General features: G+C 40.0%; 2 protein-coding genes across 3 annotated transcripts; one reads left to right on the forward strand and one right to left on the reverse strand.

The window, feature by feature from the left end:
* Window positions 1–12,572: 12,572 nt before the first annotated feature.
* pfkfb4b (6-phosphofructo-2-kinase/fructose-2,6-biphosphatase 4b) lies at window positions 12,573–21,287 on the forward strand. Of its 2 annotated transcripts, XM_079217702.1 has the most exons (14): window positions 12,573–12,697; window positions 14,173–14,289; window positions 14,420–14,516; window positions 15,073–15,139; window positions 15,236–15,310; window positions 15,401–15,457; window positions 15,776–15,897; window positions 15,979–16,186; window positions 16,398–16,544; window positions 16,645–16,749; window positions 16,855–16,984; window positions 17,511–17,573; window positions 17,824–17,888; window positions 20,314–21,287. In XM_079217702.1, the coding sequence occupies exons 1-14, from the start codon at window positions 12,586–12,588 to the stop codon at window positions 20,371–20,373; spliced, it is 1,425 nt and encodes a 474-aa protein (XP_079073828.1). In that variant the 5' UTR covers window positions 12,573–12,585; the 3' UTR covers window positions 20,374–21,287. The 2 variants fall into 2 exon arrangements, with proteins under 2 accessions (XP_079073828.1, XP_079073827.1); XM_079217701.1 differs by lacking the exon at window positions 20,314–21,287 and having other exon boundaries at window positions 17,824–19,639.
* An 86-nt stretch (window positions 21,288–21,373) lies between these two features.
* arpc4 (actin related protein 2/3 complex, subunit 4) lies at window positions 21,374–25,116 on the reverse strand. Its single transcript, XM_079218619.1, has 6 exons — window positions 25,025–25,116; window positions 23,266–23,384; window positions 23,013–23,124; window positions 22,765–22,860; window positions 22,188–22,358; window positions 21,374–21,897 (listed from the first exon to the last, which is right to left on the reverse strand). The coding sequence occupies exons 1-6, from the start codon at window positions 25,025–25,027 to the stop codon at window positions 21,892–21,894; spliced, it is 507 nt and encodes a 168-aa protein (XP_079074745.1). The 5' UTR covers window positions 25,028–25,116; the 3' UTR covers window positions 21,374–21,891.
* Between the last annotated feature and the right edge of the window lie 174 nt (window positions 25,117–25,290).

A 25,290-nucleotide genomic window follows, 5' to 3' on the forward strand; every position in this document is an offset into this window, starting at 1 on the left:
CCACACACTTTAACATTTCTTCCTGTGAGAGCCTCTGATACATCATTAATACTCCCTCACTGAGTTTATAGCTGCAAGATAAATGTTCACTTTTTTTGTCAGACTGTTGAGGAAAATAGAAGCGTAGTAGCTATAGTGAGAAAACCCAACACCCACTGTTCATTTTTCATGTGCACAGCAAAAGTAACCAGTGGTGGAAGAACAAAATCAAAACAATCCATTACAAGTAACAGTCTTGCAGTTAAAGTCTTACTTCCGTACAACTATATAGTATGAACAAATATAATTAATGTGTCAAGTAAGAAGAAGATTGTTGTATTATTGTATATCATTCGCAATATACATAATCATCATTTTAATATTGACTGGTTGGGATGCAGCTAATTATAACTACTTTATCTTCTTTAACCTTTTAAACTTCCAGGATGTATTTCCTCTTTTTAATTATGCATATCATAACTTTTTTTCTTCTACTATAAAATAGCACTATATGTTACCAGTATCTCTGCAAAGTTTGACTTTGATTAAGTGGAGTTAAATATTTTTAGTAATTAATTTAGTGCAGATTTCGGGAACCGTAGGTTTAGGTCAGCTGAAAGCAAAAATGCCCTAACTTTCTTCCTGGACCTTGGATGCCTCTGGTTCCACAACAAAGGGTCTATGCTCAAGCAGATGCACCAATACATATCAAGCAAGTATCGTTTATTCCATAAGTAAGTCATATTTCAGTTATTTGCCTGGAATGTGGTTAATATTTTGCTGAGGATTTGTCTGATATAAAAGTATCATTTTTTATAACTTCGGGAGCACTTTCGAGTACTTCGAGTCATATTTACGGTTTATGTTAATATTTATGGTTGAATTGCATTAGAAACATGTAAAATGGACTTATATGCTCCTGTAATGCCAGTCATTGCAGTTCTTTTTGCTATGTCACATCAGTGGCTTTGGTATCGATTCATGGGAGTACGAGGACTTGGAGAGTGAGGAAGAGCTCCTGATGAAGGATTCTGCCCCCATTTCATACATTTTGAATACATATTTTTAACAAATGTCTCATTGACTGTATGGTTCAGTTAGGGAAGGAAAGCCACAGTGCATACACAGCGTACAACAAGTCAAATACATTTGCATGATAACCAGCTGGAGATATTTCCATTCAAAACAGTTACAGTCAGGACTGAATGTAACTAAAGAAAGGACGAGGTAGTGACAGTGGTGGTGAGTAGAATGTGAAAACAAAGATATCGTGTTGCCGTCAAGTCTGTTTCCTGATGTAAAGTGATGAGTGATCTCCTGACTGTCCGTGAGAAAAGTGTCCACTACACTCTGCTCGAACCTCAGAGTAAGGTATGTTCATTACTGTCACTTTAAATGAATATCCTTGAAATACAATATACAAATAATGTAACTAGGGTTTTTCTGTATTAATAAAAATTTGAATCAGTGATCGGCCAAATGAAGTCTGTCTGAGACTGTTATATACCTGTCATTGCCATAAATAACCATTACCACCAAGTATAAATGAAACAATTTTGCTAACAAAAACTGATTGTGTGTTGTAAATGTAAAATATTTGAAAAGTAAGATTTCATCTGCTGAATGTACTGGGTATTGTATTACCTACGTGTTATCAGTAGCATTTATCAGAGGAAGCTTGGTGGATGAATGGTCTTTCTATGAGAGCTGTTTTGTTTACAGTTAGTATCTGCTGCTCGTATATTTCCGGCACGACCACGTTGTTTGTTCCAAAAGCAGGTGCTGCAAGTTGCAAAACAACTTTTTTAGCACTTAAATAGAGCAAAGACTCAAATAATGAAAACATATAAAGAAACATTTGGTGGGGGAGGGGGTTGGTAACAGTACTACTACAATAAGATGTTAATTTTGGAAAGTAAAAAGCAATGTACATTTGGTCAACTATACTTGCTGTATATACAGTCTATGCATATGACTTGATTTCATTGGATATAGAATCTATGATTCATTTTCTAATCGATCAAGAAACGTGAGGGTGGCTGCCATCTTAAAAAAAGCTTGACTCACATAGACTACAGAGAGTTGCACTAATTTGTAAAAAGATAAAACATCCATCCATCTTATCTAAAACCACTTATCCCGTTCATGGGGGGCAGGATACACCCTGGACAGGTCACCATACTATCGCAGGGCTGACACATAGGGACAGACAACCATTTATGCTCAAGCTTGCATTTATACGTGCAATTTAGAGTCATCAATTGACCTAAATTGCATGTCTTTGGTCTGGGGGAGGCAGCTGGAGAACCCGGACAGAAACCACACTGACACGAGGAGAACATACAACATGCACGTTATCACTGGGGAAAAAAATTGGCCTAAATGAAAGAAGAGATTGCTGGTGGTTTTATAGGCAGGGATAACTGTGTGTTGTCAGCATGAAGGTGAACATTAGATGTTAAAGTGTATCATTAATAGGGAAAAGAGACTCTAATCCGGTGACCCAGCAGTTTTGTGTATGACGATGATTTGCAATTGCACCTATGGGGATGGTGTATAGGACCTGAGTGAATTTTCAGGTCTGAAATATAATGGAAAGTTAAATGGATCATTTCCCAGCATCATCAGCCTCTAAAAAGAGGTCACAATCTCTCGGAGGAGCTTCCTCTCTCTCTATGTAACACTCTGAAATTAAACCAGAATGTCTCAAAGGTTACTCTGAGTCAGAAATGGTTGGTTTAGATAATAATAAAAAACTTCTCATACATTCAGAGAGCAGTTTGGTGGCAAACTTTCTAAAAGAAGGGTTAGAGGAAAAAGAGGAAAAAGGGGAAGGTGCACAAACACTGACTGAGCCATATACCTAATCAAGAAAGTTTGTTGGGACTTGAAAGTATTTGCCAGCAGAAAAGAGGCTTTAAAACATCTCAGCACAGTGCAATAGTCTGCTTTGTTAATATAAGATAATGTGTAAAACTCCATTATTTTTTTACAACCACGATATTGATTAATATATATTTTTAAACAGGTCTGAATTGTATTCCATTTTTTTAGATCTGTACTGGTGCATTTCAAAACTACAGAAGCACGATACTAGTGGCCAAAGAGTCCGGGCTGGAGTTGTTTGGGTGTGTCTCATTGAGGATAAGTCCATTCACACCCACTTCCTGCAGCTCTACTGTGTCACTGTAAGAGGAACTGCAAAACTGATTAGAGATACTTCATTGACTCTACTAACATCTATTCAGTGTTGGGGGTAACGAGTTACAAAGTAACGGATTACAGTAACGTAATTACTTTTATAGGTAACGAAGTAAAGTAACGCATTACACTCAAAATATTGGTAACTACACTACTTTACTAGACCTCAGAAACGTGCGTTCCTGCGTTACTCAAGACATTTGTACCAGTCCGAAAAGTTCTCTTTTAGCGGCGCGCGAGTCACACGACACTTCCTGCATGAACAGTCTATCACAGAACTCGATCTGAGTGATTTGAGTGACGTAGCTGCTGGTGCGTAGAAGGGAAGCGGGGAATGGAGGAGACGGAGACGGAGACGGAGTGCCCGGATCCAACTGGGAGGTTCTCTCCAGGTTCCCTAGGATTAAGGATATTGCAAAGCAATACAACACTCCAATACCATCAAGTGCACCTGTCTGTAATGACGTGGAGCTTCTAATGAGGACAAGACACGTCTGGTATGAACGGAATCACTTTACTGGTGCACTGCAGTATTACAACTGTTAAAGCGATTGAGAACGCGCTCTTGCACCCGACATGTATATATTTTCCACACGTAACATCAACATTAGTTAGCGTCAACAAGCACGTATCATTGTACTGTCTGCCTTCAAAGTAAAAGCACTTCCTGTTTACATGCTCTTCACAGTAAGAGTAAATCATGGAATAAAACAAGTTACAACACTGTCGAAAGGCTTTTCAGCCTGGGCAGTATTGTTAAGACCCCAAAGAGGAACAGGCTGTCGGATAAAAGATTCAAGAGACTTCTACTCATGCGATACAATTGCTATTTTGAAGAATAGAGAAAAATGATAAACTTCATAGGATATAGTGCACTTTCTGTTTATTTAGGCAATGATGAAGTGGATTTTCTGTTTATTTAATTGCATTTTCAGTTTCTATTTTTTGGGTTAAGTGCATTTCTGTTTCTATTTTATGGGGAAAAGTGCCATTCATTTTTCTATTTTTCTTAAACCACTACAATGATTCCTATAACAAGCTGGTTTTGTTCTTCGGAGTCGGCCCCCATTTGGTTTAGTGGGGTCTCATGTTTCCAAAAGCCTGTTTTTAATGTGTTATGCTGTTTGACCTGAATGTCCCCACCATACGCAGCCTCTTGTATCCTGTTGTTTGTGGATTTTAAAGTGAGGCATATTTCTTTGGTCAGACAGTGTGAACAGGGTTAATGTTCGTTCAAGTTAATGGCTGAGTCTTATATGCCATTTTGTTTTACATGTTTACAATACACTATGTGGAAAGGCTAAGAGATGCCCTTTATTGAACATTGAAAATAAAGTGATGAAAGGGCCATGATGTTTGTCCATGTATCTTTGCGGTTAATTTGGACATTTGCTTAAAAAAATGGAAAGTAAAGTAACTAGTAGTGAAGTGACTTTTCAAATGCAGTAACTAGTAAAGTAATCTAGTTACAATTTTCAGAAGTAACTAGTAACTTGTAACGAGTTACTTTTTCTGAGTAACTACCCCAACACTGCATCTATTTTCCTTAATGTGTTAGCTTCCTTTTGTGTGTAGGAGTGGTTGCATGTATCGGACAGCTATAGTTTCCTTTGATTTGAAGTTTCCTCTAGTAACAATTGTCTTGCTCGGTGCCTGTACTTTTCCTGATGTAACTACTATAATAGCTGATTTTCCTTTCTTTCTTTCCTTTTATATTTCCTTTGTATTTCCTTGAACACAGCATGCCAAGTTAATATGGGAACAGCAACTGCACATCCCATTCAAGTACACTGCAACTCGCACATTCTTCCATACTGTAGGTGTAGGTGTAGGTGTAAGCAATCCAGTTTAAAAGTATCAGTATATGCAACATCAGAGATTTAGCAAGAGTTGGTTTAAGGTGGATTTACTGTGTTTGCATAGAGCCACCAGGTAGGTCTTAACTTTGCAAAAGAGACTGAGGCAGAGGAATTTAACTGACGGTGGATGATGTCCAAAGAAACCAAGGTTAGAAGAACAATAAATATATGACTCATATGTATCAACACATTTCAATGGTGTGTTTGGTCTTTTCTTTTAATGGCTCTTGTTTCCTCTAATTCTACTTCTTCTGTTTCACAGAAAGTATGACCATGATGAGGGGAATAACAAATTATGTGAACGAAAACAAGTGGACCACCTGATTCAGGGGGACAAAAATGTTAAGACTCCATAGACGTAAAAAATAGAAGAGAGCAGAGGTTTAAAGTAATCATTATGGTTTACTTTGTTTTCTGAAGCATTAAGCCACTTTACCATTTGGACAAAGAGCAACATTTCCCGCTTTTACAACAGTTACACCAACCACCAGTTCAGTATGTCAAACTATACAGTGAAATGCTAAATGTTGAGCAGTGGATGCTCCTTTTATGTTGGTCTTTAATGCTTCAAACATAAACATGTCAAAGTAATATTGAATCTTTTGAGGCAGTACTTTATATAATTTTGACAGGTCCAGTATCTCAGACATTGCTGGGAGCTGCAGGATCATCTATCTCCTTTGCTCTGAATAAAGAACCTCTTGCCAGCACCACCTCCCAGCACAGTACCGCAATAAACAGACTCACTACACCAGAGGCAGAGTCCTTCTCAGAATCCTCCGCGTCCCCTGCCTGCTCCAGCTCTCCCAGAGAGGATCAGAAGGAGTGCACGCTTGTGTTCTGTAATAGGACCAGGACACATGCCGTTACAGTTCTTAAATTTGAACATGTAAAATGTGTGGTCTGAATGATCTTTTGTTTGCAATGTCAGGTGGGCTCATCAACAGCTGCAGCAAGAGGTGAGCGTATTCTGACTGCAATGAGAGAAGTATTCAGACAAAAGGAGCTGCTCCAGATGGGTACAGTGAGTCATATGGAGCACATCTAAATAAACTTTGGTTTCAGTTGTGCTATGTACGATGCACTCAATAAAAATGGTGTGATACAGCTGTGAGGCCATGGTTTGCTTTGTGTCAGTTTGTTTGTGCAAAACTGTGTTTACTCATTACAACTATATTTCAGTTTTAGGCAACTGGCCATAGGTCAACAAACAAACACACACAATAAAAAAAGAGCCAGTGATGAAGATTAAATGGCTATTTTGTTCATGTTTAATACAGCATGGTCATTGATTCCTGCATTATTAGTTGGTCACAAAAAGAGCTCAAATCTATCTATATCACACTTGGACAGATGTGTACTGTACAGATGCTGTTAACGTTGTTTCTCTTCTTCCTTCATGGGGCGTCAAACTGGTAAATACAAGAACATTTGAAACAACTATTCAGTCATTTAAGAATCTGTACGATTCAAGTGAGCACGATTTATAAACTGAAATAATAAATCATATCTTTACACATGATCCCCCAGCAAGACACGACCTGAAGATCGTTTTTTACTGCAGGACTCCTCTTGGTTGGTTCTGTAGTTTACGTAATTCAAATTCTCTAACAATATTTACAATAAATGAAATGACCAAACCCCAACTTGGGGCTCATTTGTGGTCTTGGGCTGGTGGTGAGTACGTGTCTAACGATGGCTCATTTGGATAAAAGGGATTAAAACATACACAGGCGAAGAGGTAAAGGTGGAGTTTCATGAGCATGGCTGAACAATAACAAGTGGACGTGCTTGGGCGCGCGCTCGTCCATACGCACGCGCGCGCCTCTCACAGCGTCACACTCACTTCATTCATTGGTGTGCTGCTGGAGGGACTCGCGCTGCACAGCACGCTGGGAAGAGGCTTTAAACCCGGACCATGAGGGGCTCTTGCTGCCCGAGAAGCATCCGGGACAGGGCAGGTAGGGTGCAAAGGCCTGCGGAGCTCTCGCGCGTGTCTCTTTCTGATGATGTGTGTGTTTGTGACACTAGTTGTGTGTGCAGTGAGTGCTACGGAGCAGCTGGACGAGCGAGCGGATGAAGTAAACAAGTCTGTGTCACGTAGGCACGCTTCAGAGCGGACAGGGGCTGCGAGCGGGGAGAAGTGGGGCAGCCTGCGGGACACAGGCGGGACATGTGGGACAGACTGTTTATATTTCAGCTTTCACGTCACGAAGAAATAGTTTGCAAAATGCAAAGAGATGCTTGTGGTGGACTAGTATCTTCCTGTCTGCTCATGAGCCTGCATGGCTGCTGCTTAGCTAGCCTGTAAGCTAACGTAACTGGTGGACTGGCTGTCAATAAGAGGAAGTAAACACGTAATAATCACGTATTACAGTGTAATGCTGTGTCAAAGAGCCCCAACCTGATCTGCGAGGTCAAGTTGGTTCTCCAGAATGTTCTAGAGATGTTCAGAGCTAGTTGTTGCTTTGGGTCTGCTCAAACGATGCAAAGGTCATGTCAGGTGGTGGGACCACAGGGTGAAGCTTCTGGTCAGGTGGTCATCTCTGCACACCCTGACCTCCAGGCCAGTTTGGTTCTCAGAGGATATTGTAGCCTTGCTTTTAAATTCCATTTATTATTGGTTTGGAGATTCTTGTAGCCACTAAATGTGTGTATCACGAAGATTGATTTGAATACAATTGTAAGTAACCACTGATAGAAGTGAGTGGGACAGATTGAGATTTGGCTTGTGTCAAATGTGCCTTAATGTTGCTCTCAACATTTCAGCTTGAACTTGTGTGTGTTATCTTTTGCATGCTGTCAATCCTAGCCAACTATACTTTGTCTCTTATGGAGACTACCTCACATGCTACAAAGGATTATGAGCATACGAATCGGATCTAAACCAATGCTAATACTATTGCCGATATAATCCGGTGACTCAGTGTTCATACAAATATGTTATTACGTAACTCTATATGTCATGACGCCATGGCCTGTTTAACATTGTGTTACTGTGCTGTCATGTCGATAGGCGGCCTGCAGAGAGGACACACTCTACCAAGTCTTTGATAGACTTTGCATCTCGAGGGACGGATTCATTACTGTCTCTTGTACGAATATGGCCACAGTGGTTTAAATGTTGTGGCAGATGTATGAGGGATGAACAGATCTCAGGCTGTGTTGGTGAGCTGTCTGCCTGCCAACACTCAGAGAGGTGGGGCCAAGCAGAAAAACAAGAAAAACGTGCTAGCATGCGTGTGTATTTGTGGATGCTGAGCTAGTTATTTTAAGAACAAACACAGATAGAAACTTTGTATTTCAGCTATTCAGTATGGTGTTTACAGTTTATTAAGCTTATTAAACTGCACTTAAACATGTTTACGTCACTATTAACAGTGATGTAAACATGATGTTAAGAAGACACTGGCTGTGAAAGCATTGAGTTAGCTTTGTCTCTGGAGGGCCCACTTATGTGTTTATCACTGCAGACGGAGAGAAATATGCTTCAGTGGGTGCAGCAGACCCAACTCAGATTATATCCCTGCGTGTACTTCACGATGGCACCGCACACAATATTTACCACCATGCCTCAGATGCTGCCAGCTGCAGTGAATCTACCTTCTCCCACCCACTAATTGTATCCTCTCTATTTTACCTAGCAATCCTTATTTTCTCTGTCTTTATTTCCTCCAGATCCCTTCTCTGAATAACCACACAAAAAATCACTCTTTCTCATCCTTGTTCATCGTATCGCTGGCTGGCTCACTGCGCCTCCCTCGCTCCCTCCCTCCCTGTGTCTGCTCTCTATCTGGGGGAAAGTTCACCCGCTCGCTCAGAATCTCATTATAGGCTTCAGGCAGAGCGGCTGCAGCCTGCGTGTGTGTGTGATGTCTATGCAGTCATTGTACGCCTGCTCAGTGCACTGATCTTGCTGATGTTTTGCATCTGGAAGCATTCAAGTGCAGCATTCTTTGTGTTATTTCTGTTTGTTTATGATGGCAAAAGTAGCAACATTTCTGTACGATGGAGAAATGAATATTGCTTGTTCAGGCTCTATGAAACCGCCTCTTCTGCCATCCTCTGTCGGAAGCAACATAAACGTGGCCTATAGATAAATTATGCATTCATAGTTGATCAACACAGAATTAATATATTATTTGATAATCAAGTAATCGTTAAAGCAAAATTTGCTAAAGATTCTCTGTATGCAGCTTCTTCAGTTTGGGGGTTTGCTCTTTTTCTGAGTGATACAAATGTAAAATGAATATCTTTGTGTTCTGGACTGTTGATTGGGCAACACCATATTTTGTATGTTGTCAAGTCTGTGAACACCCCTGTGCACATACTTTTACTCTGAGTTTGTTTTTCATGGTTAGTGCTAGATCCCTTGGTTCTTGTTAATGGACATAAAAATGGTACAGTATTTAATTATAATTTAGGCAATAGTGTGCTGTATTTTTTGGGGTCTTCTGCCCCAAAACCAAATTATCCTCCCGTTGTCTTGGGGTCAAAATGACCCATCAACACACATACATATACAGTCGTACACGGGTCATTTTGACCCCAAGACAACAGGAGGGTTAAATGAATGTGTTTGTTTTGTTGCAGAGGAAGTTGAACTGCCTCCACAGAGGCCTGAACTCAACCCCATCCAACACCTTTAGGGTGAGGTCAAATGCTGACTGTGAGCCAGGCCTCATTGTTCAACGTCAGTATCTGGAAAATCCCAGCAGTGTTTGCAGTGGTTATAGACAACAACAACACACAAAGGTTTGAATTGCAGCTGAAGGGATCTGGCTCTGTTGGCCTTTAATATAATTAATGCTCAATACTGGATATGTTTTGTGTCGTATACTTATCCTTTTCATAACTGTGTGTGTGTGTGTGTGTGTGTGTGTGTGTGTGTGTGTGTGTGTGTGTGTGTGTGTGTGTGTGTGTGTGTGTGTGTCACTAGCAGCTCTGAAGTGAGGTGTCTTGCTGATGGAATTAGTCCTGCTGACATGCTGACTCTCTCTGACTTGGTGACCTCTGACCTCTGGATGTGTTTACTGTCGTAGATGCTGAGTTGATAACACAGCAGCCTGTAAGATGCATCTTTGTCTCAACTAGATTTTCATTAATTTCCTTTGCATTGCTGCCGTCCAAACTAATGGTCTTTAAAAGTGAGTACACAGCGCCACCTGGTGTTACAAAGTCGGCATTGCATTATGTTTCATTGGGCCAAGAACAAGCTACTGTATTATAGTTTTTCTCTTTTTTTTACAGACTTTTTCTAAAAACAAACCGTATATTCTTAGAATTCTACAAAAACAGTCAAAAGACACACAAAGTAAAGCTCCACTCAGTAGCGGTTCTACATGTAATTACACCCCGGTGTGTTCTGGATTGAAATCAAGGCAGAGTATACTGAGATCGGCAAAAAAGCTCTGAAACCCTGCCTCCATTTCAACATCCTGTCTTTGTGAAGCAGGTTTTAATGAAGTGACAGATTGCATATAAAGGTTTAAGGTACGGAGTAGAGTCAGTAGACTCGACATAAACAACAGACGTAGGGGCTCGGTCTTTTTCTCCCGTCACCCCGAGACGGACCGGCTCGTAGCAGAGAAACAAGCTCACGGCTCCACTAATGCAGCGTTGTGGTGAGATATTTATTATGTCATATTTTTCGTCTACACCGTGAAGGCTGGTCCGTGAAAATATTGTCTGACACAAAACCGGTCCGTGGCTCAAAAAAGGTTGGGTACCACTGCATTAGAGTACAGGCCAATTCCCCACACAGTGATATGATAGATATTGGAAAACCGCTTCAGGCCCTGATGACTTTTTTATTTTTTTTTTAAGTGGTCGTGCCGCCCCCCACGTGTCATGAAAAGGTGCCGCCCCGGGTGTGCTCAATTTAAAACATGTTTATGAATGTACAACTCTCGTATGAATGCCTTTTTAGAAGATGCCTTTTGCATGTTTAGTGTTACACATACGTATGTACTGGAGTCTTTTGTAAAAATATTTTACATATTTTTATACTTAAATAAAGAAACTCAAATTTACTGTGTACACACTGTTACTGTTTATTTGATTTTTTATTAAAATACTGTGTTGTGTTTGCCCGTGTAAGGAGTCAGGAGAAATGGAGGACATTTAGGTATTTGCATTTTGAGTCAGCGTGTTCCATGTGATCTTGATTTTCGTTAAGATTAGGATGTGTGAATAGTTTTGAAGAAAGTGAGTTTCAGGTTTGGATCATTGTGTTTTAAGTACCAGTGTTAGTGTGTGAACAATTGAGAAAACTGTAACAAGAACAATACAACTTAGGATGTTTTATATTTGACATGATTCAGTCGTTACTTGGAAATGAAACTTGAACCAGTCTCTGGTACGTGTTGGTCAAGGCTGCTGTACTGGACTTATTTTCTTGTAAATTTGCATCTATTATTTTGTTAATCTCACGTGTTTTGGCTTGAAGAAGACCACGCTAACAGCCACTGATTGAAATCCTTGGTTGAAAAACATTTACATTATGTGATGTTGAAGTTGAGTGTGATGTGTGGGACTCGTGACTGAGTGGTGTTGTGGCCACGACCGTTGTCTCGATGCTCCCAGCAGCCTGCACGACCTCTCTATCCCCGCCCCCTCTTCCTATTGGCTGCTGGACCTCTCGTCTTGTATCTGATTGGTTCAGTTCTCAGCTGCATTCGCTGCCCATGTGTGCTGCATGTGAGCGTCTGAAGGCTTGTTTTCGATCATCTGCTCTTTTGCGCTTCTCTTGTGTCATTACGGTAATGTGTTAACGGTTTCTTAGAAATGAGTGAGCTATAGGGATGTTTTATTATACTCTAGAAATAATATTGAAAACAATTCAAAGATTTGTTTTTTGTTGCATTTACCCCACAGAAAGCTCAGTAAAATATAAAGCAAAACAAGACTGTCCAAAAGACAACAATACCAAAGATAACAAAAGCAATGCCCTCAACATATATTTCCCAATGAATGATTGTATATTTGTTTGATTAATATGATTGACAAATGAAATAACCTTTATTTGTGAGTTGAGCATTGTTGTTGTTTTACATATTCCATGTAGTAGTCAAATTTCCCTTGTATTGCAAAGCTCTAAAAAGTATAGTAACTTGAGTTCTGAATATTTAGACAAACATATACAGTATCTATTTATCTTTGGAGTAAATAAGTAATTGCTGTGATTTTCCTGAGCCTTTCCAGTCTTAAAATACTAGTGCATTCGTGTGCTGTTATAATTAAATTGACGACAATTCTGGAACAAATGCCTGGGATAGTGTAACATTAAATTAGTAGAATAATATAAAATGCAAAATGAGGCAGTTAGTTGAGGTTCAAATGACACCGCTGAAATGCTGTTTAAGCAAAGTTACATCCTGGCTTTGTTTTGCTCCCTGACTCTGCGGTGCGCTTCGTCTCCAGTCGTTACGGTAACGAGCTGATGACATCCATCCCATCCGCAGTCTGCTGAATCAGACTAGCAGGGCTAGAGCCCACCGCCTCACTCTCACACAGGCAGGGGAACATCAGGGATCCAACAGCCAGGATGTTAGACAACGAAGAGTTCATGTTAGAGACATCTCCGCGGGAGTTGACGCAAAACCCGCTCAAGAAGACCTGGATGCCGTGCAAGAACGGCCATATAGCGCAGAGAGGGGGTAAGACACAGCCGGCCGGCAAGAGCCGCAAGGGATGCGACTGGGAGTCGATGGGCACCTGCTAATTTATATTTTATATGTTTCCTGGTTTGAGTGCGGTCTGTCTTTGAACTTAAAGATATTACGTTTTCTGACATTTACGCGCGGTTGTTTTTAGATGTTGCGCACAAATAAAGTCATGAATATTAGTGCCTTTTGGTGCTTGCATCAGCTTATCTGGTCCCCCCCCATCACGTGCATTTGAATCGCACTTGGAGGGGTCAAGGGGCTTGATGAATTTAATTGTGTCATATGAACACACATGACCCACATGCATCAATTTACCCCAAAATCCTCCCACAGCCAACATGTGTGATGGGTGTTGATCTTCGGGGATGGGAGGATAAGCTGAGCAGCTGTGTTTTATTTCAGCCAGTCTGGTTTGCACTCTCTCTGCAGGTCGACTTGTTTTTTGCTGAGTCAAGCTTGGCGGCTTTCCTCAGTGCTGTTTCATTGTCGTTTCTTTTGAAACAAGCATTACTCAGGAACAGTTTAAAAGAAAAACATTTTTAATCGACTAACACAGGATTTTGTCAATTAGATGATTTAGTTTGCAGCTCTGTAACACTGAGTTTCTCCGCAAAGAATCCCACAAAAGCACCACTTTAAGTCTTTAGTTTACAAGAGATGTGCTCATACATTTCTTAAAACTAAACCAATCAGCATAAAACAAGCATAAAGAACACTAATTGACTAAAGAAATCTTAGTCGACCAAGACAACAAGTAATGTTTAGGTGACTAATCAACTAAAAGGGGCATTGCTAAACATTTAAGTATTAATAAAAAAAAAACATACAAAAATAAATAAATTAACCCTTTATAGGGCACTCATTGAAATACTTTGTGAGGGAAATTGCCATATATGGTTACCTTCACAATAAAGGGCTACAGGAATGTGTCTACAGAATCAAAAATACTGTGATAACAGATTTAATGTACATCCTCAACATTCAGAAATACAGCTTCCAAATTTCTCCAAACCTGGGCCCCAGCAGCGTGCTGTTCAACCTGACCTTGTTCTGCAGCACAGTGCTGCCCTAATGAACCAGCGTGTTCCTCCGGCCAGCTTTTAAATAAGAACGTGAGGGTGTACAAATTGGAGACCTCACTCTCTGCTGTCATGCCAAGTTCATCCTTGTATTCAGTCGTTTGTTTATTTGTCATCCCATCATATTTTCTTACTCTCCTTAAGCGCTAGTTACGAGCCCTGAAAGTAAATACATCCCAAATGCTGATCAGTTGTTTTATGGTCCAGATCAGTCATTCCCAAAGACTGGATCAGGACCCACAGGAGAGGACTATCTAGTGAAATTATGAGCAACCTTCAAGCATAATTAAACTCTTGTTGAATTAAATACTATCAACAAGCCATTTTCAGTCAATTAAATGTGTGAGTTAAATCCATTGAAAGTGTGTTTCTCTCCCTCTCTCACAGTGTGTATGACAAACTGCCCGACCCTCATTGTGACTGTTGGACTTCCAGCTCGAGGGAAGACTTACATTTCAAAGAAGCTCACTCGCTATTTGAACTGGATTGGTGTCCCAACAAAAGGTACCAGCTTCACCCTCAATACATACACACACACACATAACATGTAATACATAATAATACATATTACCTTTAAGTAGAAACCAGATATACTCCAATATTTTTAAAAATACAATATTTTCATCTGTAACAGAGTTCAATGTTGGCCAGTACCGGAGGGAGTGTCTGAAGATCTACAAGTCCTTTGAGTTCTTCCGTCCAGATAATGAAGAGGGATTGAAGATCAGACGGTAAGTCTATACTGATCAGCCAACCAAAAGCAACGACGAGCCAACGGTAGGCAGGTTTTCAGGTAATCAGATGGAGTGAAAACCTGCAGACTTTTGGCTCCCCCCGATTCAGAGCATTAATATAACAACAAACAACTATTATCTACGTAAAGATGTAGAGGAGTAATGTGTACCTGAGCAGAGAATGAGGTAGCACCCACCCTCCGGTTCCCTGTCAGTGAAACACTGTCGCTCTGTCTGCACCTTCGCCGTAGTTTGCACTGTTAGCTATGAGCCGCCGGCTTGCCGTCACCATGTAGAGAGCCGTTAGGAGGCTAACGAAATGCGAACAAACTCGGTTCTTGCACCTTTTAGAAAACATATGTTTTAGGACCTGTAAACTATTTTTAATTCCAGGATGCCTCATATAGTTTTTTACGTCACAAATTTCTACCAAAAAACACCATCTAGTGGTAGATATTGGAGGTTGACAAAATTTAGCAGTCGATGTAGTTAGGTTACAAATGTTAGAAATCTTTGAACTGTACACTGACTCTGAGCCTGCTGTCCTTCACAGTCAGTGTGCGTTGGCAGCGCTTAATGACGTCCGGCAGTACTTGAGCGTCGAAGGAGGACAGGTGGCGGTGAGTCCTTGATTTCGTCCCTAAATTCTACACGGCAAATTATCATCATATCAAAACATTAACTGAGCTGAAGAAGTGTTTTTCTTGCTTTTTCAGGTGTTTGATGCCACAAATACAACAAGAGAAAGAAGAGGAACTATTGTCAAGTTTGCTGAGCAGAATGGGTTCAAGGTATGTTAACCAAGGCAATGTGTTATTTCATTCGAACAGCCATGTTGACTTGATGGCCTCTAAGTTTACTAAATTGTCTTGTCAATGCAGGTATTTTTTGTGGAGTCTGTGTGTGAGGACCCAGATGTCATTGCACAAAATATAGTGGTAAGTCTTTTCTCTTTTTGAGAGTACAGCTAATTGAAAATACTATAAGCAGGTCATGTATTGTATTTTATTACTATTATTTAAAGAGACACAAATCCCTCTTTCTTACATAGGATAGTGTGACATTGTATGTTTTTTTTGGGCATGTTCACACTCCAATTCACTCATTCCAAGTTCAATCCAAGAGCAGTTTACCTTGAAATGTGCTCATAAGAAGGCTTTCTCAGAGTTATTGTGAAGACCAAGAAGACTTGTTCAGATCTATACAAACAAACTCAGAGGGGCTCACATCCTCTCCCTCTGTTTCTACCTGTGTAGCAAGTTAAGTTGGGCAGCCCAGACTACATCCACTGCAACACAGAGGAGGCCATTGAGGACTTCATGAAGAGGATCAAGTGTTACGAGTCCTCCTATCAGCCTCTGGACGAGGTCCTGGACAGGTGAGGAAACACAATGGCAAAATGATCAGATTTAACGACCTCATCAAGACCGCTGGTGGTTGACTGACTCTCTTGCTCCAGGGATCTCTCCTACATAAAGATCATTGACGTGGGCTGTCGTTACCTGGTGAACCGTGTCCTTGACCACATCCAAAGCCGAATCGTCTATTACCTGATGAACATCCACATCACGCCACGCTCCATCTACCTGTGTCGCCACGGGGAGAGCGACCTCAACATCAAGGGCCGGATTGGAGGAGACTCTGGCTTATCCCCCAGAGGAAAAGAGGTGTGTGTGTGTGTGTGTGTGTGTGTGTGTGTGTGTGTGTGGTGAGTCCGTTCTAAAGCAATTGTCATGTGTGAGTCTAAAACAACAGTAGTTATAAAACGTCTGTTTACGAAAATGAAGAAAAATGGAGAACCTCTGGTCTAAAATATATATAAGTATTGAAGATACATTATTGTTTTCATTGGATGGGTTTGGTTTTCTTGCATTCCAGTATGCCAAAAGTCTGATGAAATTCATTGAGGACCAGAACATCAATGATCTGAAAGTGTGGACCAGCCAGATGAAGAGGACCATCCAGACAGCGGAGTGCCTGGGAGTACCATACGAACAGTGGAAGTCCCTCAACGAAATTGATGCTGTATGTTGATTCCTGTATTCATCAAAATAAATAATGAATAACGGCCTTTAAAAAAAAAATTGGACTCAAGCTAAGCACACTCTCTCCTCTCTTTACAAAGGGTGTGTGTGAGGAGATGAGGTACGAGGATATTCAGGAGCGTTACCCTCTGGAGTTTGCACTGCGAGACCAAGACAAGTACCGCTACCGCTATCCTAAAGGAGAGGTGAGAATGGGAGCAAATGTGTCACATCTATTCTTTAGAGGTGAATGGATTTGCTTGTTTCCTGTAAACTGTGCGTTTTTGATCGTTCTGTGATTCTTCCGTCAGTCTTATGAAGACCTGGTGCAGCGACTGGAGCCAGTGATCATGGAGTTGGAGAGACAGGAGAATGTCCTGGTCGTTTGTCACCAGGCCGTCATGCGTTGTCTTCTTGCATATTTCCTGGACAAGACTGCAGGTATGAAGGACTTGCAGCAGACAATATAAACACAATTGTATAAGCATTTTTAGATTATTTGCTGATTTAGGATGTAAATCAGGATAGTTTTTAAACTAGAAATATCACCGTGCAGTTGTATGCCTCTGTCCATAAAGTTGTAGTTTACACTCATGTGTGTCTACAATGTCATCACTTCATCCGCTTATTCTACATGACATTTGTGTGAAATTGTCATAATTTAAAATGTGTTTTGTGAGGTCACAGTGACCTCTGGCCACCAAATTCTACACAGTTAATTGATAAATCCAGGTGGATGTTTGCGCCACATTTGAAGAAATTCTAAGATATTACGTTAAGGAGAATGGGACAGATGTACTACCAACCTGTAAACATAATGCCTCTAACCACGGCTGTTACTGACATATTAAGTCATGGAAAAGACATTAAAAACCATATTGAAAATGAGCCTAAAATGAAAATATGCAGTACACCTAAACCCTGAACTTGCAGCATGTTGCATAACTTTCTATCTCTGCTTCCACAGATGAGTTGCCTTATCTTAAGTGCCCTTTGCACACGGTATTGAAGTTGACTCCCATGGCTTACGGTGAGTGATTTCTTATTATTGGTTTCTTGGCTTATTTTCATAAATAGTATTGACTATTCTTCTTCTTTCAAACTAACCCCAAAAATGCATCAATTCTGTTGGAAACATAACAGGATAACTTTTTAAAATATTCTTATTTGGTAATCAAAGTAAACTTGTCACCTAGAGACAGATATTATGACCATCGATGATAAATCATCTCCACTTTGTCTATCTCTTAATAATCTTTGCTTTGTTTGCTTCTCCTCAGGATGTAAAGTGGAGTCTGTCTATTTAGGCGTGGACTCTGTGAACACGCACAGAGACAGACCAGAGGTAGGTATCCCAGGCAGCACACAGAAATGTCTCTCAGCAGACGACATAGACAACTTCAATCCACCTCAGGGGTGATTCCCCTCACTGCGTTTTCCTCCAGTTCGTCTGTGACCGGGGACTCCTTTGGATTCAGGAGAACCTTTAAACTGTGAAAGCTGTGTGTAACTTTCTTTAATGATTTCTAGAGAGGCACATTGTATGTGTTCCATCGCATTAAGTGTGTGTGTGTCCGTCCTAAAGCCGTCGGTGCTGATCCGCCCCGCTCTTCTTATCGCACAGAGAATGTAAATCTTTCACACATGGCAGAGGAAACTGTGTTCAGACTCCGCCCACCAGTGATCAAGACAGCTGTGACTTACCATTGATACTGCTACCTCTGTCCTGTCAGCATTTACTTTTTAGGTCGAAGCAGAGTTTTTGTTACATTTTTTCTACATCGGCCCTGAGAGCTCAATGCACTGCGACTGAAGTTGAAATGAGACAAAATTCTGCAAAGTAAGAAAACACAACCAAATACAGAAACTCTGCAAATCACACAGAACACAATGAAAATAAGTAGAACAAAAAACTGTTCTATTCACTTAATAGAAATAAACAAATGTATTTTGTCTTATTTTATTTGTTATTTAACCATCACATTCTCATTGCATGCTTCAGAATTGTATTGGTAAACTAGTAATCGGCGAAAGCCTATCGCTAGATTAACAGCAGAACTCTGAAATATTATCTGAATCATGCAATTGAAATGTTGTGCCAAGAAATGCCAACGCAGAAGTGCCTAAAACTGCAGTTCCTCTTGAGGAACCACTTGAGGTTGGCTCCAAAAGTGAGTCAATGTCTGTAAACACGTATGCTAACCCTGGTACAAAATGTTTTTTGTCTATATGGCTTATTTTCACATTCACGACGACTGTTGATGGCGTGGATATTTATATAACTCACCTGTTGTCTTAAATGTAGGCCTAATTGAAGGCGTGGCCACTTTAGGTGACAGGTTGAGTTCTGTCGTCACTGCCAAGATGGCAACAGCTGGAGCCACCCAAAAACCCATGTGTGACGATAGTGAGAGTACGTCCATATTTTATGCTCTTTAAGTCTACGGTTTTGATGAGTTGCAGTGCATTGAAATCTCAGGGCCACCGCATTTCAATCCATTTCACATCGTTGTTGGGACTCCATAACTGGAATCCAGAGACGGAACAAATTACTCAGTTGTGCGTATGTGTGTACATACACTTGTGCATTTACAGTTTATTTATTTTTGTTCAATTCGACTTAAACCTTTGGAGTGAGGACATTTTTTAGGTCATTTGAGCTGGACCTTCAAAGGGCTTTTTGAGGATTGAGACTCGGTTACATAATGAATGTTAGCTTAATTATATTATCGTAAAGTCTGTTTCTTTTATACATTATGTATGCAAGTGACAAATACATTTAACCTCAACATGTTTCTGCACATTCATTGAAATGTAATTTTCATTCTCGTAATAGATTTGTTTTTTTACTTAACTTCATTTTGATATTAACCATTGTTTACTGCTCAAATGTTAAGGCTTAATCTGCAATGGCCTACCAAAAGTTTGATCCCTAAAGCTCCACTTTCAAGATGTCTGCTGTTTAAATTACCGCTAATAGTATAAACTGGTAGTTGGAGAATACCCATGCTTGAATCATTTCATCAAGTGTAACTTTTTTTTTTGTCTTTGTGAAGGTCATTGTAAATATAAAAATCCAGATTGGGAAAAAAATCATTCTCTTTCTCCTGTTACTTTTTTTGGTGAACACATCAATGCTCAGATATTTTGTCTCTCAGACAATGATTATAATGTATCTAAAAACACATTATACAGCTCTCAATATGTCACACATCAGTTGGTGTTTAAGTAGACATTACATGATTTGTCTTAGTAGAGCAGTAAATCATGTCTGAATAGTAATCTACAGTAAAATGCTGACTTCTGTGTTTCCTCCTAAACCGTGGTGTAGTGGTTGTTGATGAGGTGGGTGTACTTCTGGGTAGATGACTAGGTTACCAAGGAGAAAGTGGGTATTATCTCCTATATAGTCCAATGTCTGTTTGGCTCATGGTACACTGTAAACCACCAGAAAAACAGGCGTGTATACGTGCATACACCTGCACTACACCACTATGCCCTAAAGTCTTTTAGATGCTTCTGTGTCAAACTACATTTTAAGAAATGTATTTTATGACAAAAAAAAAGGAATTACATATCCTCTGTGACTATACGTTCTATTAATTTATTCTCGGAATACCAGATGAAAGCATGAATTCTGATTTCATTAAACTAATTATATCGGAGTCATTTTACTGTAGACACATGACTGTCAAGGGAGGATTCAAGGAAATAAAACAATAAGTAAATGTCAGTTAAGTAATGATCCTTCTCTCTCCTTGCTGTTTCAGAATGTGAAAGTGAAGCGCACCACTGAAGACGCTCTGCAGACGGTCCCAGCTCACCTCTAATATCCTGCACTTCCTGTTCCAGCTGCGACCTTGTCCGACTTTCTGCTCAGACCTCTGAACTGCATTATGGGAGCGGTGCTCTTCAACTGCCCAGTCTAAAACTGTAAAGCACTTTCACTAAATGTAATCCATTTTTATATATCTGTTCTGTCGCTCAACTCCTAGTGAAGAAAGAGAGAAAAAATGCCAATATTTTTGATAAGTGTGTCTACTGTTATTGTTGCAATGATAATATTCCCTTCATTTTCAGCACCTTTTCCATGATTATATTTAATATTTACTGTATATTGTGCACTATGTATACTGCCATATGCTCTCAGTGTTTTGGAAGAATTTACTGAGAAGAAAAACAAGTATCATAAACCTGGAAAAAACTCGAGATTACTTCAGTCCTTAATTCCTGACAGTTTCCTTTGAGAAACACAGATGCAAACAGATTAATTATAAATCTTAAAACATAAAATCCTTTCTCCACATGGGATAGAAATAGCATTGTAAATGCAGCTGGTTCACATATGTAGCTCACGTTCTGTAATCAGAAATCTTGGGATGAGATCTTCCCTCTTTTATTTAAACCAAAAAAGATTTTAAGATGGACTTTGTGGGGTTCAGTTTTTAAGACCTACAATGACATGTTATGACGAATCTGCAGTCGTAAGTCTGTCTTTTAAAAAGGCGTTTGATTGACCAATGACTTTCTCTTTCAAATGAATGCCTGCCTGGTGCTGTGCAAACTACACATGGTTGTTTGATGTAAGTTGTGTGTGTGTGTAAATCAACACGTGTTATACGGTATGCCATTCTTTTAAGAACGCTGTACACTTTATGTAATGTTATACATTTGATATTGTATATTACTGTACCGGAAATATCATTCCAAATGCCTTGTTCGTCTCCAGCTGTCAGAATCTGAATAAACCTTCAATGTTTGGGGTTAAGACAGCTGCTCTTCATGACATAACCCCCCCCCCCCCCCACAAAAAACACACAATAATACAAAGAATAATGCTCTTTATTTATCTTCACTTTAAGCAAGTATATTTATTTTAATTATTTCCATCTACAATAGGATTTATTCTGTGGACTTTTGGACTAATACAAGAAACATGCACCAATTGATTGCCCTCGTTGTTTAAAGTCAGTCATAACAAAACATAGCTAAATTAAATTTATGTTCATATAATATATATATATTAAAAAAAACATTTAAAATGAAATCCATTTTACCCTGTGCTCATGAATATTGATTACAAATTGCTTTTTTAAAAGGACCTGCCCTGACTTCTAATGTTCTAAAAGGCAGAAATGAATATCTGGTGCGAAAAACTCATTATGTACAAAAAACTATATTTTTGGGCAACAGGGCATGTTAAGGTTAAAGGGCCAAACCCCATTTGTGTCTTATGTTTTTCAACTTGTCGTGGCTGATTGGATTCCCTCCTCTCTGCTCTGTGATGTGAAGGCTCCAGTGACGGCCAAGATTGCAAAAGAAATGTTTTCCCCGGTGTTCCCTCTCTTTCAGAACTGCAAGAGTAAATTAAAAAAAAAGCAATGTCTAAGCTGCAGTAAATCTAAAAGAAAGAAGAAATCATATACACTTTTTTCTACTAATAATGTAACTTCAATCCCCTCCAACATTAAGAACATTATAGCCCAAAAATAATAGCATGATACATGACATGAACCAAAGTCCTACCATATAAAACACAGACACTAAAGGTAAAAAGAAAATGCTAAAACTAAACCACTTGTTCATAATGCTGCATCAATGTAAGCATTTAAACACAGAAGAATTGAGATAAACTACGACTTACATTTTTTAGAAACTCTTCGGCAACAATACGAGCCCTGGCGTTGACGGACAGCTTCATTTCACTGATCTCCTTGTCAATTTCCTCCATGAAATGAATGACAAAGTCCACCAGTTTGTGTTTGTACATCTGCTCCGTGTGAAAGTTGGTGATGAGAAAACTGATGTCATAGCCCTGCGAAATGAAGATGGAGAAAAAAAAAAAAGAGGATGTTAAACTTTAAACAGCAATAACTGATGCTAATGTAAAACAAGGTTCCCACTACTTGCGACAAATCTTTTTTTCGGAATATTTGAGGAAACATTTGTAGAATAAATATAAAAAGGAAACTGTCGACATTGTTTTGTTTCTGCTCTCTTCTCCACTAACTGAAGCATAGCCCTAACCATTCAAGGTAATTCAGGACACTATATTAACTATTTGTTATGTTTCCAACAGTCAATATTAAACATATTGCTTTCCCACATTATCTTTTACACAACAATGTATTGCTTATCAGGCTATTTTGAAGGATTTTCCATCACTGAATAAGTATATGTGGAGACCCCGTAAATGTGACACACTTTCAACGCACACTTACCTCCACTGGTTTCCTCCTCAGGATGAAGAAGTTCTCCGCTCTCATCATCATGAAACGCATGAATTTATGGCACAGAATCTTCTCAATCTCATCTGCCTGCAGCAGCAGAATATTGAAAATTGGTCAGGATTACAGATACAGTTCTAATCTTTAAATCAATCATATTCCTCACTAATTGCTCAGCAACCACCCGTTTTGTATTGGGTACTAAACACAACCATTGGCACCCAGACAGCAGCCTGACCGACCTGCTTGACAGCGATGCTGACTCTGACCGAGTTGACGGAGCCCTCGATCAGAACTTTCTCCTTCTCATTACGGCTGATGATCACAGGCTGGAGGAGCAACTCTTTACTACTTCTATAAGCGAGAGAAACACACAATTCATTTGGTTACACTATCAGTCAACTGGCAGGTAGAGGTGAAACTCAAATTGCATGCACTGCTGGGTGTTGTTCACCGCTCACAGGTCATACTACATGTTTGCGTTGACAGACTCACCGCACTTCCACCTCTGGCTTGTTGTGTCTCTCCACCACTTGCGAGGAGAAATTCTCCAGGCAGAGGGCGGCCTGCAAGGTAGCACGAACGGCATTGAGATATGGGCGCAAGGTAGCCGTCTGAGGGAGGGAAGCGAGAAAGAGGAGATGAGAAACATTCCTAAAGAAGAATGTCTGAATCTAGGGGCAGGTACGACTGGCCTTCACCTGATGAGTCTACAGTCTACAGGGCATTGACTGTTTTACGTCTCAACCTAGAGTGCTTCTAGTTGTTTCTGTTGAGACTTTCCATGACCCAACCAGAAATTCTTCTTAATTCTATGGTGCCAGGAAATTGCTTTTAACACAAAACCATATTTAGACATCCCTCTCGTTCCACTATATAATATATTCAGATAACAGAGATTATGAGGATTATGAGCATGCTAAACCGCGAGCCCCGGCTCGTCTTGTAATGCAGGGTTCACACTGGGCATGGAAATGCCGCACTGTGTCAGTTGTTACACAAGCAGCAGCCTGGCACAGGCAATCACGTGCAAAAGACACAGGCAATCACGATGAAGGAATAGAGTCTGAGTACATCTGTGTTAAAGTTTGTTTATCATTCAAAGTGGGGGAAATGAGATAATAATTATTTTGTGTCGCCCTACCGACCACCAGAAGACTACTTCGCTATGAGACAAACTCCAGTTAGTGGATAGTTGTAGCAACTCACATTCAGCCACACTTAAAAAAAAAATAAAAAGATTGGGTCTGTTGGATTTATAAAGAAGTATAGCCACTTACTGAAATACTATCAACAACATGAATACAAAATCTGTCTAACTCTATATACCAGATCTCACAAAACTTGGGTTCAGATTAACGTACAAATATATAACTGCATTGCCTGTCCTGACAGTAGAAGAATATATGTGTATACAGAAATATGTCTAACGAAAATGGGAGTAGTCTCTGTCTGTGTATGCATGTCTGTTCTTTGATTCTGTAAACAACCACTCATCTGATCAACTTCTCACTTGGTGGGTGTATTATGTATGTGTACATACAGTATGAGTGTGTGTGTGTGTACAGACAGTGTGTGTGTACATACACTATGTACACACACATACTGTATGTCATACAGTAGTAGAGTGTGTATAGATGCACATGTGGAAGTGCTGAGTGTGAGACCAGTGTTTATCCCTGGACATGGCGTATGCAAAGAACTTACTCAAACATCTTTCCATCTTGTTTTAAACCTAATTTGTTTCTGTACTCGACCTGAAGCACTTTGTCATGTAAAACATAAAACTATATGATTCCACGACAATCTGCAAAATGTCCCTAAAAAACTACACATGATGGACTACACAGCTCCAGACAGGGCAGCACAGCATCACATAGTGTATCAGTTAATTTGGGTCCAGAGTTAGCTGGTTCCACAGATGTGTCCATCATTACTGAGCCATGTTACTGAGGAGCTAAGGTCAATCATAATAACACATGACTGCACAGTGACGCAGTGTGGATGTATTATCTCGAATGATAATTCTATAATAATAATAATTCTGCTTGGAAACAGACTAGCTAGCGTTAGCATGCTGGCTAGCTAACTACCTGCTTAGCTCTTCCAAATAAGCCGAAATGAAACACGAGCCGCGGCTTCCCGCGTGTACGAAGCGTCACCGAGAAGCCGGGCTCGTGTCAGCAAGGTCAGGTATGTGTAACGTTTTAACTCTGTCGGTTTTATCAGCACATTACGTCTAAATGTCTCTTACCATTTCTCTGTGTGATGGACGCGGCTAAAGGCGGAAGTAGCTGCACTTGTCGGTCAGGGTTTTTCCGAGAACATACCGGAACTCAACTCCGCCTCCGAGGGGATTCAGGTTTTAGGCACAATTAGCAAGATGAAAAATAAAACACCGATATTTCAAAATTCCCTGTCATTAAAATGTGAGCTTTTCAGTAATACTATAATGAAAGAAAAAACCGAATAATTCCGTTTTTTCCTTTCACAGAATAAATAGCATTGGAGACAAAACGT

The sequence above is a fragment of the Taurulus bubalis genome (genome assembly GCF_910589615.1).
Source record: "Taurulus bubalis genome assembly, chromosome: 5".
Lineage (NCBI taxonomy): Eukaryota > Metazoa > Chordata > Actinopteri > Perciformes > Cottidae > Taurulus > Taurulus bubalis.